Source organism: Epithele typhae (genome assembly GCF_022376455.1).
Source record: "Epithele typhae strain CBS 203.58 chromosome Unknown BXZ73scaffold_64, whole genome shotgun sequence".
NCBI classification, from domain to species: Eukaryota; Fungi; Basidiomycota; class Agaricomycetes; order Polyporales; family Epitheliaceae; genus Epithele; species Epithele typhae.
In genome coordinates, this window is record NW_025954255.1 from 127,811 (window position 1) to 144,596 (window position 16,786).

Sequence of the window (16,786 nt, forward strand, 5' to 3'; positions counted from 1 at the left end):
GACCGGCGGACGGAATATTGGATTTTGTGGGAAGTAGCGGATGCGATCCGTGGATTCGGAGTCGTTAGGGCCGTGGCCGTGCCACAGCACGGCGCGGGTATACAGAACGTACAAAGACGTACACGACCGCGAGAGCGACGGGGCGCGGTGATGGCGTTGACGGGACCACGTACACGAGGGGTGGCTGATACGCGGCACCGTGCGCGGCGCATGGAATTTGAAGGGGCGAGGGGCGGCCTCGGAGCCTCGGAGTGGCACCCACAACCTCGCAAAGGCTCCGATTACGTCCCCAAGCTCACGGACATCCTAAACCGCCTCCGTGACCGTCGCCGGCGCTCAATGGCGGCTCCATCCCGCCCCTGCCGCCCGAGTCCTCCTTGTTCTCCGCTTCGTGTCCGCCATCTGGGTCGCACGGTCGGCGGGCCTAGCGTGCTGCGCGCAGTTACGCGGAGGGCTACCAGCGCAGAGACTAGCGGCGACCGTGGGTGGAGACCACCCGCCGGCGGCACTCTTCGTCGCGCTCGCGCCAGTACGCGAGTTCGCTCTGCGCCTTCGGGTGACTTGTCGGTCGGGGGCCGTTCTGTCAAGGGCGATGATCAGAATGGAACGACGGAGGAAAACACGCGGAGCGGCGAGAGGTAATATGACAGAAGGCGGCCGGAGAAGGGGCGCGGGACGCTCACACTCAAGCCCTGGAGAAGCAGCTCGAAGAATTTGACTGCGCCGACGCCTTTCCGACCAGGTCCGGCAGCTTGTCCGTGTGGACGCTGATGAGTTTCCGAGCTCCTGGCGCAGACGGAGCAGGCTACCGAGGGAGATGAACACCCCCAGGAGAAGTTGGGAGTCAGCGCACATAAACAACGATGGAACGCGTGGGGCGCGGTACACACTTTGCGAATATCATCGTTTCTTCGGACTGGTCTGTGAGTGCAATAAACGCGTTGAAGAGCACAACGTAGCGTCGGCACACCACCGCCACCGCTTCGTTCGTTGTCGTTGTGCCTCGGCGGAAGTACCCTCCTGTGGCTGCACTCTCTCCGAGCTTCCGGAGCGCGTCGATGTGCTCGGCCATGAGTTTCTGGAACGCGGGCCACATCTTGATTCGGAGCGCGAAAATGAAGGTCTCCAGCGGGCCACATCCACGCCGCTGCACTTCCGTGGCCATGTCTTCGGTCAGACGAATGGTGGTGAGGAGTGGGATAGCGGGTGGGGGAGGATCAAGCGAGCTTTGGATAAACGTCTGGACGTAGTCGAGCACGGGTCGAGTGCTTGTTTCCACAGCGCGTTCAACGCGGTCTGCTCCTCCTTCGTAGGACCTGCGACGCCGTCTTGGAACGCAGCGCCCAGCACTCCGGATATGCTGAGCACCGCTGGCGTGGAGACATGTACTCGCTGCCAATCTCCGAGCCTGGTCCGATCTGAGCTCTTCGAATTCTCCACGGGTGGGAGACAACACCGGAGGAGACATGGCCGGTGTGCCAGGACCGCTCTTGGTTGGAAGGGGCTCGTGGGGCTCACTTGCGAAGAACGTGGTGATGAATGTGTATTCTGCAGTGGCGTTGTCCATGAGGACAAGTAACGCAGAGCGTAGTACGACTCTAGCGGTTCTTTCTGTGCATGCAACGTCGCTCATTCAGCGTGCATCCGTGTCGTAAACACAGCAAACATACGCAGTTCTTGTCCTCGGCCACGTATGCCATGGTCACACTCGGTCCGTCCACTTTCGCGTACGCAAGTCGACCGGGGTCGTGACCTGGCGTTTGCGGTACATCAATGCCGCTGGTGATGGGTTCCGCCTTCTCCACCACTCTTGCCTGCAGGCCTTTCAGGAAAGTGGCTAGCGCTTGCATGGTTCAGTGCTCACCTTGACCCAACCAAGTCCTCGCAGATATCTCCGGAAGCCAGTCTCATAGAACGTTCGCACTGTGCTGATGTACGTCCGCTGCACCTCATTCGCGACGTTGGCCGCGTGTCTTGGAGGAACACGAACAGCGGCCGGTACTTCATCCACACCGACATCTGCAGGACTTGGAGGTTCGTGGTCATGCTAGAACGAATGGGCTCCAGCATGGACAGGAAGAATGTTCGCAGCTTGGTGGCCGCCTGTGCGAGTGATCGGCACCACACGACCGCGTACAAACCGTGAAGGCACTCACCACTATCCGTAAGCCCTCTGCTACTTCCGACATGTCTCTCGCGGCCTTGACCCGGACTCTGAACTTGAGCATATCCAGTCTCCTTTGAAACTCCACGATTGCGGGTATCCAGGTGTCATCGACGCGGGTGTCGAGAATGAGTGTTGCGAGAGCGGGGGGTATAGACAGGTCCGCTATAAGATTCGACAGCGGCTTCTCTATTTTCTGCGCCAAGGGTCAGAGGGGTGCTGGCCTGTGATAATTAACACTCACTCTGCGACTCTTTAGCCGGTTGTCGATGTCTTTACTCCTGTCCTGCAAGTTGGAGATCTGACCAGAGACGGCGGACAGGTCTTTCTGGAAGGTCGACAGAAACCCCTCCAGTGAATCGAGCAAGTTCACGCTCGTCTGCATCACGACCTTCAGATAGGAATACAAAGTTCATGTGCATATTTCGCACCTGGACCTGTTCATGCAGCTCGACGAATTCACGAGCTCGAAGCTGGGCTTCCGCACACATGTAGCCGACAGCGAAGCCAAGAGAATGAACTGTGCTTACAAGACGACTGAGAGACGGCTGACACTTCCTGCCAGTTTCCATGATGTAGTGGTGTATGGTGGGTGAGCGGAAGACGGTGCAAGGCCGAGCTGTGGCAGAGGGCGAGCGCTCCGGAGGAAACGGTCGAGCATGCGCGGTCCGCTCATCCGGCGTCCGCTCCTCTTCCACCTCCATCATCTCACTCTCAGCTCTACTCTTCGTCTGCTCTGCGCCCATGGGACTATGTCCGCCGTGTATATATGTGGTGCGTGCCCCACTTGTATTGAGGCAAGCGGCTCTAACTTTTCATGGACACAGCAACTTTCACGGAGGGCCTTCGCTTGCCCATAACAGCGAAATACGTCCCAATGAACACCCCCACCCACCATGGCTGTCGACGCCAACGCTGCTGCCGACCCTTAGCTCGCTAGAATCGGTTCTGTTGTCCTCTCCGCAGATATCGACACTCTCTCGTCACTTTTCCTTCCCAACGGATGGCTTAGGGTCTACTGGTGTTTGGCACATGGGACGTCCGCTCATCGGAAGGCCGTGACGCCATTCATAGCTTTTCAGGAACCCGCCCTACACTCCGTCCAAGTAACGGACTTGAAGCTTGAAAGGTCGCCCCATCTATCGCCTCACACTTCCTTCATAACCCGGCTCCAGACCAACGATGTCGAATTCGGTTTCATTTTCGACTGTATGCGTGGACACGGACGAGGCTACCCTTGTCTCCCGAAGGACAACCTGACTAGTAAGCCCGGCCAGGATACTATATGCAACCCGATCTTGCAGCATATGTTCAGGAGGCGGAAACAAAGCCCTATGTTCTGATAGGTAAACACCAAATACTGTCATGCACTTTCACGGCTCGCCTCAAGCAGATGAACATCCCCGCTCTTGCTATAGAACGTTATTCCAGGGTCGGAGACATTTGGCGCAAACGATCCCTTCCTTGACGCTCCATACACCTTGGCGACATCATAGCCGTGAGTGTTGTCGCCGAGCGACAAAGGGCGATGACCTGATGCTCACGGAGCAATTAGCAATTCTGCAGGCTGAGAGTCGAACTTGCAAGTGCCACGCACCACGCTGAAGAACGTGAGCACCGACTCGTCCCGGCTCAGTGACAGCTCCCGGGCCGTGGCCCTGTGGCCTGCGTATGAACGGGCTATGGTCAACCTACAGTCGGCATATGGTCGGGCTTGCCAGGCGCACTAATCACCGGGGATCGGCTTACCAGGCGCACGGGTCATCGGAGACCATCGCCTGTTCAATCCTCCTCTGTTTTAGTGATGTGATTCTTATTTAAGTTCGCCTGTAAGCATACCACCCCCCGGCCCCACTGAGTGTCCTACAAAAGACAGCGAATTCGCCGTCACACACCGGTACCCATCCACCCGACTCTCCATGGACCAAACACGTACCATGACCTCTACTATCCCCACCACTATGAAGGCTGCAGTCATTGAGGAGGTATGCCCGTCTGACACTAAGCCATTTTCCACTGCATCTTCACACTTGTCCTTCCGCTCGTAGGGGCATAAATTTTCCATCAAGTCGCACCCCATTCCCCCAGTGGGCGACAACGATATCCTCGTCAAGACGGTGGCAGTCGCACTCAACCCCACCGACTGGAAACGTACGCTGTTCCGAATCACCTCATCTTCATCTTGGTGTAACCTTTCCCTACCAACAGACATTGACTCTGCGGCTATCCCCGGCTCTTCCTCGGGTGTGACTTCTCCGGCACCGTCGTCAAGGTCGGCAGTGCCGTCAAGACCCTCTCGGTCGGACAACAGGTTGCGGGCTTCGTCCACGGCTCAACCTTTGCCAACGAGGGCGCGTTCGCGGAGTACGTCAAGACTCCCGCGGACCTCGTCTGGCCTATTCCTGAAGGCGTGTCCTCCCACGAGGAGGCGGCGACGATTGGCCTCGCGTGAGTATCTTCGCGCGTCGCGACTCAACCTTAACATCGGCTCTGACAAATCTCACTTCGTCAGGTTCTGGACCGCGGCGCAGGCACTCTTCCACCCCATCCGTCTCGGGCTCGTCGAGCCTCCCTCCAATACCGACAAAAAGGAGTGGGTCTTCGTGTACGGTGGTAGCAGTGCGTTGTGCAGCCACGGGTGAGAAGCCGCAGTTTGCACTCACTCCTGCCTTCCACCCCAGCCGCCATCGGACAGTGTACCGTACGCCTCGCGGACCTCACGGGCTACAAGGTCGTCGCGACCGCCTCCCCTCGGAACTTCGGGCTCGTCAAGTCCTGGGCGCGTCTGCGGTGTTCGACTACCGCGCCCTGGACATGGTCGAGCAGGTCAAGGCCGCGACCGGCGGCACCCTCGCGAAGGCGGTCGACACCATCTCCGAGAGAGACCCGCAGCGGATCTGCGCCGAGTCGATGGGCCCCGCGGGCGGCGAGGTCGTCCTCGTCTCCTCCCCGGTCCCTGAGGCGACGCGGCGCGCCGACGTCGCCTTCAAGCGTGCGTGCCCAAAATCGCTATCGGTTACCGAGGAGGTTGGCGGCTGACGGTGCTCTAGCCACGCTCATCTACACGTCCCTCGGCCGCGAGTCCACATTCGCAGGCACGATGCACTTCCCCGTCTCCGAGGAGGACCGCGCGCACATGATTTCGTTCCCCAAAAAGGTTCCGGGGCTTGTGAAGAGCGGGGCCGTCAAGTCACTCCCAATCAAGGCATGGGACGGTGGGCTTGATGGGCTCGCTGACGGCCTGCAATATATGCGGGAGGGAAAGGTGAGCGCAGAGAAGATCGTGTACCGCTTGTGAACTTTTCACTGGAGTGACAGGCGTGCTGCGTATAAGTTGTCTTAGCCTACTAGGAGACGATACAACGACATCTCTATGCCTATGAGGGCGGTTGGAACGAGGCTCTGGCGTGCTGTGTTCAAATTGACTTCCCAGATCTCACGGACGCATACCTGCTCGAGTTTGCCTCAAGTCACACACACTGGGCGTTCGAGCATAGGCTCGACGGTCGACCATCATTAGGAGCTTACACGAAGCCGCCGGGTTCCGATTTGTTGGGACTAGTCACTAGGTGCATATTTGTGGCCTCCTCGCTGACTTCGATTTTGCAGATGATGCACTGGGCCGTTAGTTGGATCCTGTATGTAGCAGGCAGAGTGATGCTCCCAAGCCTCATCCACAGAATGTACGACAAAGCAGTCTCACGGAGTCCTCTCATGTCTAAAGTCCTTGTATACTATCTCTGCTCATGACGGCGAGCGCACAGATCAATACTGACGTTGCTCGCCAAGGGTCTGCGGCTGAAAGCGGAGCAGCTGGGAATCCTTCTCACGAACTAGGCCGGATGTCGATGAGGGTCCATGATTCGTCCGTGCGCCCAGCAGTGGGCTTGGGACGGTGATGTTAAAGGGCTTTTTACTCAAGAGGGCTATCACGTTCTTGTGACCACGAGCTGCAAATTTGGAAACTCGAGTTGTACAACAAATTCCAGTACGCCCCCTCCTGAAGGGTCCACATCCAGTGCCAGGTGACCGGTCCGTCGCGGACCTCATCATGAACGGGATGTATAGTATCATCCTGGTCCATAGCGGACCCCGTTAGATATATGCAGATGAGTGACTCAACAACACCCATGACCAAACGACACGTAGAGGTCACTGCTGGAATGGATACGCTACATGGTTGCCTGTTCCTAGTGTGAGCTCCCGCTGATCAAAAAGACAGACGACGAGCGCACCAGACAGTCATCCTGTATGTCGAGGTACCACAATGCTTCAGCAACCGCTCCAGGATACGGCCTAAATGCTTCTTGGAGGGTGTCGAGCACGAAGTCGTACTCGCGGCAGAACCGTGACCGTTCGTCGAAGTCGTAGTTGGTCCACAGGTAGATGATATTACTGTGCTCACGCGAGAATACCTGCGCAAAATCCAAGACGAAACCGCATTTCCGGCTGAGGTGGTATTTCATGGAGATGAAAGCAAGCGCCGTTAACGACGCCAATCGTGTCTCTCCTGCGCCAACGAGGGCCTCCGCGAATGTGGGCCCCTCCTTTCTCATTGAGACCTTGAGCTGATGATCCGTAGCGTACTGGAGCGCGACCTCATGTTTGAAGGCGAAACCAAATCGCCAGAGAGGGGGGTCGTAGTTGCCATCATATAATACATTGGAGCGACGAAGCCGTTTTTGGGGCGGGAACATCTCGAGCAAACGTTCTTTGCGCTATACAAAGATGGTAGCTCAGGACACCGAAAGAGATAAATATTGGATATGAGGGTATGAACGCACTGCCTGGTGGAGTGCCTGGAAGGCGGGTCTCTCGTTGCAAGATACTCCAAGCGGCATGTCAAAGTCCACGTCCTCAGAGGAATCGGACTCGTCGTCACTCTCGGGAGGAGAGGCACAGTCGGAGGTCAACTTCGGAGGCGTCGATAGAGCACGAGGAGTGTCTGCCCCCATAGAAGCGCCGATGCCGCTGCCGGTTTCGTGGCCGCTGTTGGGGAAATGAAGCTCGTGGGTGGAATTGGCGACGTTCATCTCGGGTTGGGTAGATAGAAAGCACTGGCAGCACTGAGTACTGAGTGGCCTCGGCTTGAGGGCTCCGGCTCGATCCGGCGCAGCCGGGCAGCTCACCGGCCCGGACGCGGTCTCACCCGGCGGTTCTTCGTTCGACTCCGCGACTGCTCTTGATATTCCTCGTCGTTCTAAGCTCGTCTCCGTCGGTCTACCCCCTCGTCGTTTCGTGGGCGTGTGCCCACCGTTCCAGTGCGACGCAGCTGGACGGCGAACACTCAGCTCGGAAGCCGAGTCCCCAAACTCGACATCATTTTGTACGCTATCGCACATCAGGCAAGGCACAATATCGAGCTATACAGTTCGTAGAGACATGAACGTAGTTCGCCTTGTTAGGTTCTGTCATCCGTGGAAGTTCGACGATAGACGACTATAAGGTGCGCTTCGAGGGACGCTTGACCGTGTCCTCTCCCCCCCGTCGTCTTTCTGACACCTACATTCACTTTCCATGCCCGTCACATTTAAAGTCGCTCGTCATCACGCCAACCCCGTGCGGCCGTGCACCGGTTTGACTGGGGCTGATTCCTTCATATTGAAGGCGTGTCCAACCGAGTGGCCGGAATGCGGGAAAACCTTGCAGTCTAGTTTGTCGAGCGAAAGCCTGCGTGACCTCATTCCTCGCAGGAACGGCTTCGTCTCAACTGTGGTTGAGGCATACGGCCAGCACCATCATCTCGTTCTCCGGTACGCCCCTCACTGCTAGCATGTCATCGAACCCTCTTTCCCACAATTGCTCGCACATAGCCCGGATGACGTGTGGATTGCCGTTCTTGTGCAGCTTGGCTTCTAGTGCGTGTACCGGCGGCATCGCTTTACAGGCGTGAAAAGTCTGACTTTTTCCTTCCAAAGTGTCAACGCACACGCCGAAGAGCTGCGCCAGTACTTCGTGGCTCACCAAGGCAAGAAGGAACTATTCGTCGATCTAGAGCAGGTCGGAATGGATTTTGGGGCCATGGCCGTGAAGTTCTCGGAGCTACTCGATGAGAATGTACGTTTCCCGGGGCTTCCTCCCACGGCTTCTTCTCTAACTAATGATTCTGTCGTTTGATCAGGTCGTGGACAAGACGTTCGTGGAATGGACACGCCCCGACTTCACCACTTCCACGGCGCAAGACAGGATCATATGCTCCGTCTTGCTCGTGTCTACCCTGGCGAAGTACGTACACAATCCAGCACGTAACACGGCGTCCGGAGCGCTGAAGCGCAAACCCCTCCACAGATACTTCGAATTCGGCGCAGGGGAAACCTGCGGACTGCCCTCGGTCACTCTGCTGGGCGAGCGCCGAGACTGGGCGTCGCTGCTCGCCCGTCTCGACCGTCTCCCTGAGCTCGGTGACGAGCCCGCGCGGTGGGCCGAGCTCCTCCGGCCCGTCCTCCGCAAGTTCGTCAAAGCGTTCGACGGCGAGGTCGACCGCGCGTTCTGGAGCCACATCATCCTGCACGACGACCGCACGTGCGGCATCGACAAGATCAGCGGGTGGATCACCGCGTTCTGCGTCTGGAACGCGGAGGGCAAGTGGCTGTCGAGGACAGCCGCTGCGGCGCCGCCGAGCACGGCGGGGAGCGTGATCGTGCGCGCGCGGGGCAAGTGGCTGCCGTGGGCGACCGCCTTGGCGCGGTGGGGCACGACGGGGAGCGTCATGCACGCGCGCCGGGGCGTCTACGTCCTCGACGGAGTGGAGTACCCCAACATGTTGTTCAACTATATCCCCGTCGGCTACTCGACCGTCGATGTCAATATCGGGGGACACCCCCCGTGCAAGATGCTCGCCGGCCACCTCGCGTCTGCGGTCTACAGCACGGACGGTCCCCGCGAGGGAGACGAGGGAGACACGCTGAGCCCGGCACCGCAGTGGATCTTGTACGAGGTACCCGAGGAGCGGTACCTGAAGCAGAGGCGGAAAGAGGCAGCGGAGCGGCTGGTGATTTGGGACATGTGGAAGAGTTACGACTGAGCGGCACTGGATACTTGCGGGAAAGATATCTGGAGCTCTTGGACTCGGTAATGACACGATCTGCCACCCAATCCATGTTTACAATGTGCTCGCTCAGGCCGTGCGCCCCCGTTTGCCAGGCATGTATCATATACCTGAATTTGACTGGGTGCGATGAGTTTTGAATGCGACGAGTTCCCACCTGTACCGTGCAGTCTCGAAAGTCAAGGCGACCCGAAGTGATGAAGATCCGAAGCTGCTCCTGATACACAAGTGATGAGGACATCTCCGATGATAGCTCGTTCTTTCTTTCTCTTTTTCTTCCTCGCACCACCATCTGCAATTTGAGTTGCGGCAGCAGCAGCATATCCTTTTTGTTCGCTCTGAATTGGAGCGCGCTTTTTCCCGTTGGCGTTCTCTCCGGGTGGGGTGGTAGTATACTTACACCACCGAAAAATGCTTGAATAGCGCACTGAGATGGCCAAGTCGAAGTGTGGATTTGGTAGCAGGTGTTTCTGCGCGACGACGTGCTTGTAACTTCATAACAAAATGTCGTGTGCAGAACATCGGCGGAAGGGTCGTGGTAGTAGAGCAGAGCAGCGCCCGTTTGACGCCAAGGGCGGTAGAGGCGCTACGATGCCCACAACCAGTACTTCATCATGGATGCCATGCCTGAGGATCCTGCAAATATTCCCCTTCCACCGTCTCCTATCCTCTCACGGACGCCGAGGCACCGTTCAACAAGGCTTCTGCAGACACCATACTCCGCACTGTCGATCGCGTTGACTTCCGTGTCCGCCGAAGTATCCTCGCCGAGGCATCTCCTTTCTTCGAGGACATGTTCTCCCTCCCCCAGCCGATCGCCCCCATCGATGCAAACGGCAATGGAGCGAATGCGATTCCCATTGTCCACGTGTCAGAAGACAGCAAAACCCTCCGAATGCTGTTGCTGCTGTGCTACCCGGTGAACAAGCCGGACCTGGTGTCGTTGGAGGAGATCGTCCCGGTGCTCGAGGGCGCACAGAAGTACGTCATGGAATGGCCCGTCACCCTCCTCTCTCGGATGCTTCTAGCCCTCGTCCCCGCCCATCCTCTCCGCGTATGGGCCGTCGCCTGTCGAACGGGGCTGCAGGACGTTGCCCGATGCGCGGCCAAGGAGATCAAGAAACTCTCCCCTGACCATGCCTCGACTTCCCCTTTCTTTGAGCCTGCCCTCAGAAAGATGGTGGAGAGTTTGGGGGGTAATGTGTTCGATAGAGTCACCGCCGGCCAGTTCTTCCGTCTTCGGGATTATCTGCGGTCGCCAAGTAAATATACGGAGTTTTGTCTCAGCCATCGTCCCAAGCCTGCGAAAAAGAAAAGGCCAAAAACCGCGAAGGAAGCCACCTCTCAGGCCATTCAACAGAAGGCGGTCGTGGTGCCGCAGAAACTCTCTCAGCCATCACTGGTAGCAGTGGGACCAGCGTTTCCTCCTCACGACATCATAGTAGAATCTGCAGAAGGCGTACAGTTCAAGGCGCACCAGCTCGCGCTGGCCCAAAACTCCCCCATTCTCTCAGCTCGCGTAGCGTCGGTGCTGTCGAAACACCACACACAACAGGGATCCGACATTGACCCGTCCTCCTCACTTCCCTGCTTGGCTTTGGACATCCCGTCACAGACACTGTCCCCCTTACTTCTCCTCTGCTACGGGGAAAACGTCGACATGGGCCTCGAAGAGTCAGTCACTGTCATCGTCGAAGCGGACAAGCTCAAAATGACCCGCATATCGGTGCTCGCCAAGAAACGTTACAGCGACGGCTGGGCTGTCCGTCGACCGGTTAGTGCCTACTTCGAGGCGATATCGCAAGGCGCGGACCCTGGCATTGTGCAGGATACACTCCGAAAGAGCGTCGAGGGGTCATGGCTCGAGACATCATACTCATACTCCGCGAACATGGAACGCACCCCCGCACTAGCGTACTGCCGCTTGCTCGAGTACCATGAAGCGTGTGCTAATGCCGCATGCGCAAGTATCCTGGCCGCTCGATCCCAGTTCTTGCCCGATACCACTACCCTTGGCTCCCCAGACGTGGCGCCAGCTCTCCACCCAGCGACCTCGGCGCCGTGGTTGAGCGCGCTCGACCGCACTACCCTTGGCTCCCCAGATGTCGACGGCTCACCGTCAGCTCTCCGGCCAGCGACCTCGGCGTGGATGCGGGAGAGGCTCACCCTGGCTCACACGGAGATCAGCCGCAACACACGCGCTCCAGGGGGCAGCTTCGACGACCTCAGCGTAGGAGCACTGTTGAGAGCGCTCGACCGCAGTGCGCACCCCGGGTGCTATGGCATCGACTACAGCGAACTTGCGTCTGCTGAAAGTCTACGCGACCCTTCCTCAAGAAATCAGCGACGCTGTTTCCAAAGTAAGTCTATGCTTTCACAACGTTCGATGGCCTTGTCATTTACTATATTCTCTTGCCAGGTACCTCTGCCCGTGACTTAGAACGAGATGACGGCTAGGTCTACTATTCCCCCCTGCTCAGAGCAATAGACAGATTTATCTGGTCCGAGCGACTCGATGGTATACTTCGAAAAAGACTGTACCCATAGGCAATCGTGTCTGTATTGATTCATGCCTCGTTCCACCCCGTTGATTAGTACGTCCTGGTCCTAGCAGTTGTTGTAGGCAGATCGTGACTCGTGTGGAACTAGGTACCTGAAACACACCCACGAACTACTATACAACACGCACTCGTACGCAACGGTAGGACGCGCCTCCTTCGACCAAAAAGACCCGGAACCCCTTCTCGGTAGCAGTGAAACGGAGAACCGCCCCATCTCCAAGTACACTGCTTCTCACTAGTACTGAACGTTGAACAGCTGTGTACACGACAGACACGACCAACGCCGCATGGCAGCAACCTGCAGCCTCATGCCCCTCCCCATCGCGTTTCGCCCGCCGGGCGGCCGCAGCTCCAGCTCGAGACCCGCCCCGCCCACCGTTGAAACTTCGGCTTCCGAGGCGTGATGTTGACCGATGCGTACATAGGCGGCGCGAGCACACCGCATCTTTCGCGGGAGCGCCCACGGGTTCCGGGTCCGACAAAATCGCGCGAGAGATCGCAGGCGTGCTCCACGGACCGCAGCGTGCAAGCTCAAGGGTGGTGGGGTGACGCCGAATGCGGGGGGAGGTATTGGATACTTGAGCATGTCACTAGGGAGCGTTATTATAATGTATACTGTACGGTGCGGCGATAAATACGTACAGCATACGGAGCTGGACAGCATGGCGCGACATTAGAGGCGTGGACAGCAGCGTGGCGGGCGATACTCCGTGTGCAGAGGAATAGCCGGATAACTAGGTAGGACCAATGATACACGGGAATAGACGAGCAGGATTAGCGATACAGAGCGCACGTAGATGGCGAATGCGGAAGGGGTGACGCGAAGGTGAGCTGTTTGTATGTGAATGTGTATCTTCCTGCGCGAGCGCGGCACCGGAGCCAGCATAAATGAAGACCCAAGATGGCTTGTACAACGCGATGGCCACGGAGCGACAATATAACATGCCTGGCATCCAACGTCTGGTTGGATGCCATGTCGGCAGTGATGAGACCAGTCGCAACAGTCCGCAGTGGGCGCACTATGGATCAGATAGTGTGGTCGACGCCACGCGTGCGTCAGTCAAGAGCGGAGATAGAAGTCGCCGTCGCCAGTAGACCAGGGTCGCAGCCGGTGGATGTATGCTGTGGGAAGGCAAGAGCGCTAGTGTCCGTGCTCGTCCGCGACGAACGGCGTCACGAGCTCATACATCTCCGCGTTCCGGTCCCGCTGCGGCTTGCCGCCCATGCCGACCAGGTTCTTCAGCCGCTGGCGCATCCCACGCGACTCTGGCCCGTCATCGAGGACGACGCGGTCGTTCGGGTAGAACTGGTCGACCGCCTTGGCAAGTCGTCGAACGCCACTCGAGGAGTCGCCCATCGCGTCCCGCGCGACCTCGAGCGCGCTCGCCAGGTATGTCGCGAGGTTCGGGAACGATACCGGCAGCGAGGGATATGGTAGGTCTGGGGTATTTGGGACGGTGTAGAACTTGGATAGCGGAGAGTCGGCGCCGTCTCGGAGGAACGCGGGAAGCTGAGAGAGCGTGTAAGACCAGGGTAGGGTGCTGGTGTCGCTGTTCTTGTACTTGTGGGCCATCGGCGCATTGCAGGGACTGGATGGTCTATGGTAATGTACAAGACAGTGTGCCAGATGGGCGACGAGTGATGCACCTGTCAACCCAGTCGACAGTCCGTGAAGAACGCGTGAATCAATGAGACAACGCAAGACGGAAGTCAGTCAGACAGGCCCGATGTCGCCATCACGGAGATGAAGCACATACCTTGACGAACGAGATGACAACCCGTAGCTTCATCTCTGTCTTGACAATTGCCAGCGACTCCATCGTAGGCTCCATCCGTGAGCCGCTGAGACGGGCCATGAGCCTCAACATGTGTCGCCAGCTGGGCGCACTGATGTGAAATGGGGGAGCACGCCGTACGGCAGCGCAACCAAGTTAGGGACCGTCCCTGTGAACGGTTTGAGGGAGGACGTAATGGGAGGCGAACCAAACCCAAACGCTGGAGTCAAAGGAGATAAGCGAACTATTCAAACCACCACGCTCCGACATGTCCGGAAGCGAACACTTACACAATCCAGCTAGCAGCTCGGGGTCGAGGTACTGGTGCTTGACACGATGTCAACACAGCTGCTACCCGAAGGGCTACCACGACCGTTGGCCGCCGGCGTGTTCCCGTTCGTCTCTTCTATCGACCCCAGCATCGATGAGGCCGTGGAAAGCCGTCGCCCTCCAGACGCCGAGGCCCCGAGCAACGAAGATGACGACGAAGACGCTTGGGGGCAGGGTCCGTCTCACGGAGTGATTGCGACCGCAGGAGCGACTGTCGATCAATGCTGGACGTGGGGCTCTTCGGCGGAAGCGGCTTGTCAGACACGCTCCGGCCCAGAGGGGACAAGCGCGACGGCCATCCGACCGGCTGATCCCAGTCCGTGTTCTCTGAGAAGAGCTGCTGCAACCGGAGGCGCGAGCTGCGGTTGAGGGAAACGCCCCGAGATCGCAGTGTTGTAGAATGACGATGTCGGCGGGGGCGATGAGAACATCGCATCGTATTGTGGTGGGGAGGGGCCACCAGTTCTGGCGCATCTGCGGCGTCCGGAGCCGCTGCCGGCTCTGCTGGTACGGGTGTGGGAAAGACGGCGGTGGGGGTGCAGGTGGAGGCGACGAGCGTGAGGATAATGAAGCCGAGCGCGAGTGTTGCGCGTGCGAGTGGACGGAGGGCGGCGGGGACGACTGCGCCTCCTTTTCCTCCTGGCGCTGATCTTCGTCAAATAGCCGCTCTTCTTCTTCTGCAAGCTGCCGTGCGAGGCCTCATCGTCCGAGATCTGCTGAGACATCCGCGGTGGCTGATACTTCTCGTACCCGCTTGACCCGGAATACACTGATGAGGACGACGGTCGAAAAGAAGGCGGGGGCGCATCGACATCGGGCAGAGCTAGCGCCGCCTTCTGCTCCGGGGAGGATGCCCACGCCGTGTCCTGCAGTGCCCGCTGTTCGCTCAACTTCAGCGACTCCTCCACCGCCCGCGCGATTAGATCCTCCTCCGTCGGCTCCGTGTTGCGCGACTCTTGCGCGGACAGCTCGAGCACGCGCATTAGCACATCCTCATTCTCATACGCGTCCTCCTCCTCCTCCTCCGCATGCGGGTGCGGAGGGGCCAGCGTAGACGGGACAGGCTCCGGCGATGCAAACGGCGGGGGGTAAGGCTGAGGCGCGCCGCTGCTCGCGCGGTGGAACGGTGGGGCAGGTGGGGCGAGGTTGACCCTGACGGCGGCGGCGAGGACATAAGTGGCTTCGGTGGCAATGGGGGCATGTCGAAGTGCGGCTTGCGCGGCAGAGGGGTACGGGCGCGGTCTGAGCGTGCCGCGGTGGGGGAAACGTGGGTGAGGCCTGCGCGAAGAAGTAATCGCCGGAGCTCGCGCGGTTGGGGATGTTCGTCGCCGACGCGCGGCCAGGGACGAGGCTCAGGGGCAGCCCGGGGCGTGGCTGGGGGAAGGCGGGAGCCTCAGGTGTTATTGGCGGGAGGGCGGGGTGGTGCTGGGGGAGGGCGGGGCTGTAGAAGCCAGGGACGGCGGCGTGCCCGAACCCGTGCGCGGCGGAGGGGTAAAAGGGAGGGCTTTGTGGGGCGGCTACGGCAGCATACGGATGGGCTACGGCAGCATATGGATGTACGCGCGGCTGGGTGGCGGGGTAGGGGTGGGTCGAATTCACGGGTGGAGACGTCGGGGTTTGCGGATACAACGCTGGGTGCTGGTAGTAGGACGTCGGGTCGCGCCAAGACCCGGGAGAGGCCATCTGCAGGAATCGAGCGTGGAGAAGCGGGGAGAGAGATGGATAGTGGGGAGAGAGAGATGGACAGAACAAGGAGGTGGTGGTCGTAGCGGACAGAGAGGTGGGCAGTGCCTGTCGGTGGAGGACATCCAAGCTCGGTCGGGCGAGACGCTCAAGGAGCGCGCCGTCATATGCGGGCCAGCCGAGTCCGATTCGGAGGTCGCGTACGTCGCGCGTGCGGCCCCTGCACGCGCAAATGCTTCCAACAGACAGTCACGCACAGCCATTCCCTCTCCAGAGAACCTGGCATAATACTGCTCAGGCACCACGTACGCTTCTAGCGTCTTCAAATATTTCATTGTACATCCAGGTAACAGCATGCACTGCATGTAGCCTTCTCAGGATCCCACTGTTCGACGAGCTTCCTCACTCGATACATTTGTATCCTTTCTCACTTCGTCCGGATCTGTCGCATCCTTGACCACTCTTTGCGGCGCCCAAGTCGGCGGCACTCGGGAGTCCACGGGATGTGTGAAGCGCGCGAGGAGAGGCAGCACGAATTCAAGTTCAGCTTGGTACCAGCTGGTAGAGTATCTACTGCCCAGAAGTGGGACTAGGCCGTAATGATCATGACGTGGCGACCTAGTGATAGATTGCACGGTCCGGGAGTGAGGTCGATGAGGTCGGTCAACGGATACGGTCGGTGAAGGCGGCACCGGGGAGCCCGAGATACATATGAGGAAACATATGTAACAAGCAGTGGCGCACGGCAGCAATAATCGCCAAGTCACTGCCTGACATGCCAACGTGTCAAATACCGTATTCCAGAATGAAATCGATAAAAAAGCGCACCCCTTTCGACGGTAGTAGCGAGATAGTTGCACTCTGCTTTGATACGGCACGGTAAACCTCACTACCCAAGCAGAACAGTGTTCACCGCACGCGCGACGACATTGAGCAACGATGTCTGCATGTCTCAGTACAGCAAGGGTGTATCTGGACTTGGTAGTGGGTGAGGAGGTCACTCGCGGTGCAGCGGCTTAGCGCGGCGGGGATCTGCGTGAAGTGAACGTTCTCATGACAGTAGGCGACGGTGTTTGGCTGATTGATTTTTGACTGTTGCGACAAGGCAGGGGAGGCATGGTACCCTCCTACCATCTCTATGAGGCCTTCCTGGCCATCGGGTGTATGCTGTGGTTCGTTGATAGAACGACCTGTATTGGGTACAAACTGGTGCAAAGGACGACGG

General features: G+C 58.6%; 6 protein-coding genes across 6 annotated transcripts; 3 read left to right on the forward strand and 3 right to left on the reverse strand.

Annotated features, from left to right (window-relative positions):
* Positions 1–469: 469 nt before the first annotated feature.
* BXZ73DRAFT_92275 (vacuolar sorting protein) lies at positions 470–3,232 on the reverse strand (the record flags this gene model as incomplete). The annotated part of the gene is made up of 13 exons (XM_048026302.1): positions 470–580; positions 684–704; positions 740–767; positions 891–1,226; positions 1,259–1,316; positions 1,351–1,607; positions 1,660–1,814; positions 1,865–1,928; positions 1,961–2,103; positions 2,157–2,360; positions 2,409–2,543; positions 2,596–2,642; positions 3,184–3,232. The coding sequence occupies 13 exons, from the start codon at positions 3,230–3,232 to the stop codon at positions 470–472; spliced, it is 1,608 nt and encodes a 535-aa protein (XP_047873820.1).
* Positions 3,233–4,101: 869 nt separating this feature from the next.
* On the forward strand, positions 4,102–5,462 carry BXZ73DRAFT_92276 (GroES-like protein; the record flags this gene model as incomplete). The annotated part of the gene is made up of 8 exons (XM_048026303.1): positions 4,102–4,149; positions 4,213–4,315; positions 4,373–4,410; positions 4,437–4,612; positions 4,677–4,783; positions 4,846–4,931; positions 4,991–5,156; positions 5,215–5,462. The coding sequence occupies 8 exons, from the start codon at positions 4,102–4,104 to the stop codon at positions 5,460–5,462; spliced, it is 972 nt and encodes a 323-aa protein (XP_047873821.1).
* An 874-nt stretch (positions 5,463–6,336) lies between these two features.
* Positions 6,337–7,197, reverse strand: BXZ73DRAFT_105346 (uncharacterized protein; the record flags this gene model as incomplete). The annotated part of the gene is made up of 3 exons (XM_048016217.1): positions 6,337–6,348; positions 6,400–6,882; positions 6,949–7,197. 3 exons carry the CDS (start codon positions 7,195–7,197, stop codon positions 6,337–6,339), a joined length of 744 nt encoding a protein of 247 aa, XP_047873822.1.
* Positions 7,198–7,681: 484 nt separating this feature from the next.
* BXZ73DRAFT_53065 (uncharacterized protein) lies at positions 7,682–9,188 on the forward strand (the record flags this gene model as incomplete). Its single annotated transcript, XM_048020928.1, has 6 exons — positions 7,682–7,917; positions 7,978–8,022; positions 8,083–8,221; positions 8,286–8,389; positions 8,453–8,821; positions 8,870–9,188. 6 exons carry the CDS (start codon positions 7,682–7,684, stop codon positions 9,186–9,188), a joined length of 1,212 nt encoding a protein of 403 aa, XP_047873823.1.
* Positions 9,189–9,900: 712 nt separating this feature from the next.
* Positions 9,901–11,652, forward strand: BXZ73DRAFT_53092 (uncharacterized protein; the record flags this gene model as incomplete). Its single annotated transcript, XM_048020938.1, has 2 exons — positions 9,901–10,504; positions 10,550–11,652. Coding segments are annotated over 2 exons (1,707 nt in total), but the record flags the coding sequence as incomplete, so codon positions are not given.
* Positions 11,653–12,914: 1,262 nt separating this feature from the next.
* BXZ73DRAFT_92277 (uncharacterized protein) lies at positions 12,915–13,593 on the reverse strand (the record flags this gene model as incomplete). The annotated part of the gene is made up of 3 exons (XM_048026304.1): positions 12,915–13,334; positions 13,364–13,420; positions 13,531–13,593. The coding sequence occupies 3 exons, from the start codon at positions 13,591–13,593 to the stop codon at positions 12,915–12,917; spliced, it is 540 nt and encodes a 179-aa protein (XP_047873825.1).
* Positions 13,594–16,786: the final 3,193 nt, after the last annotated feature.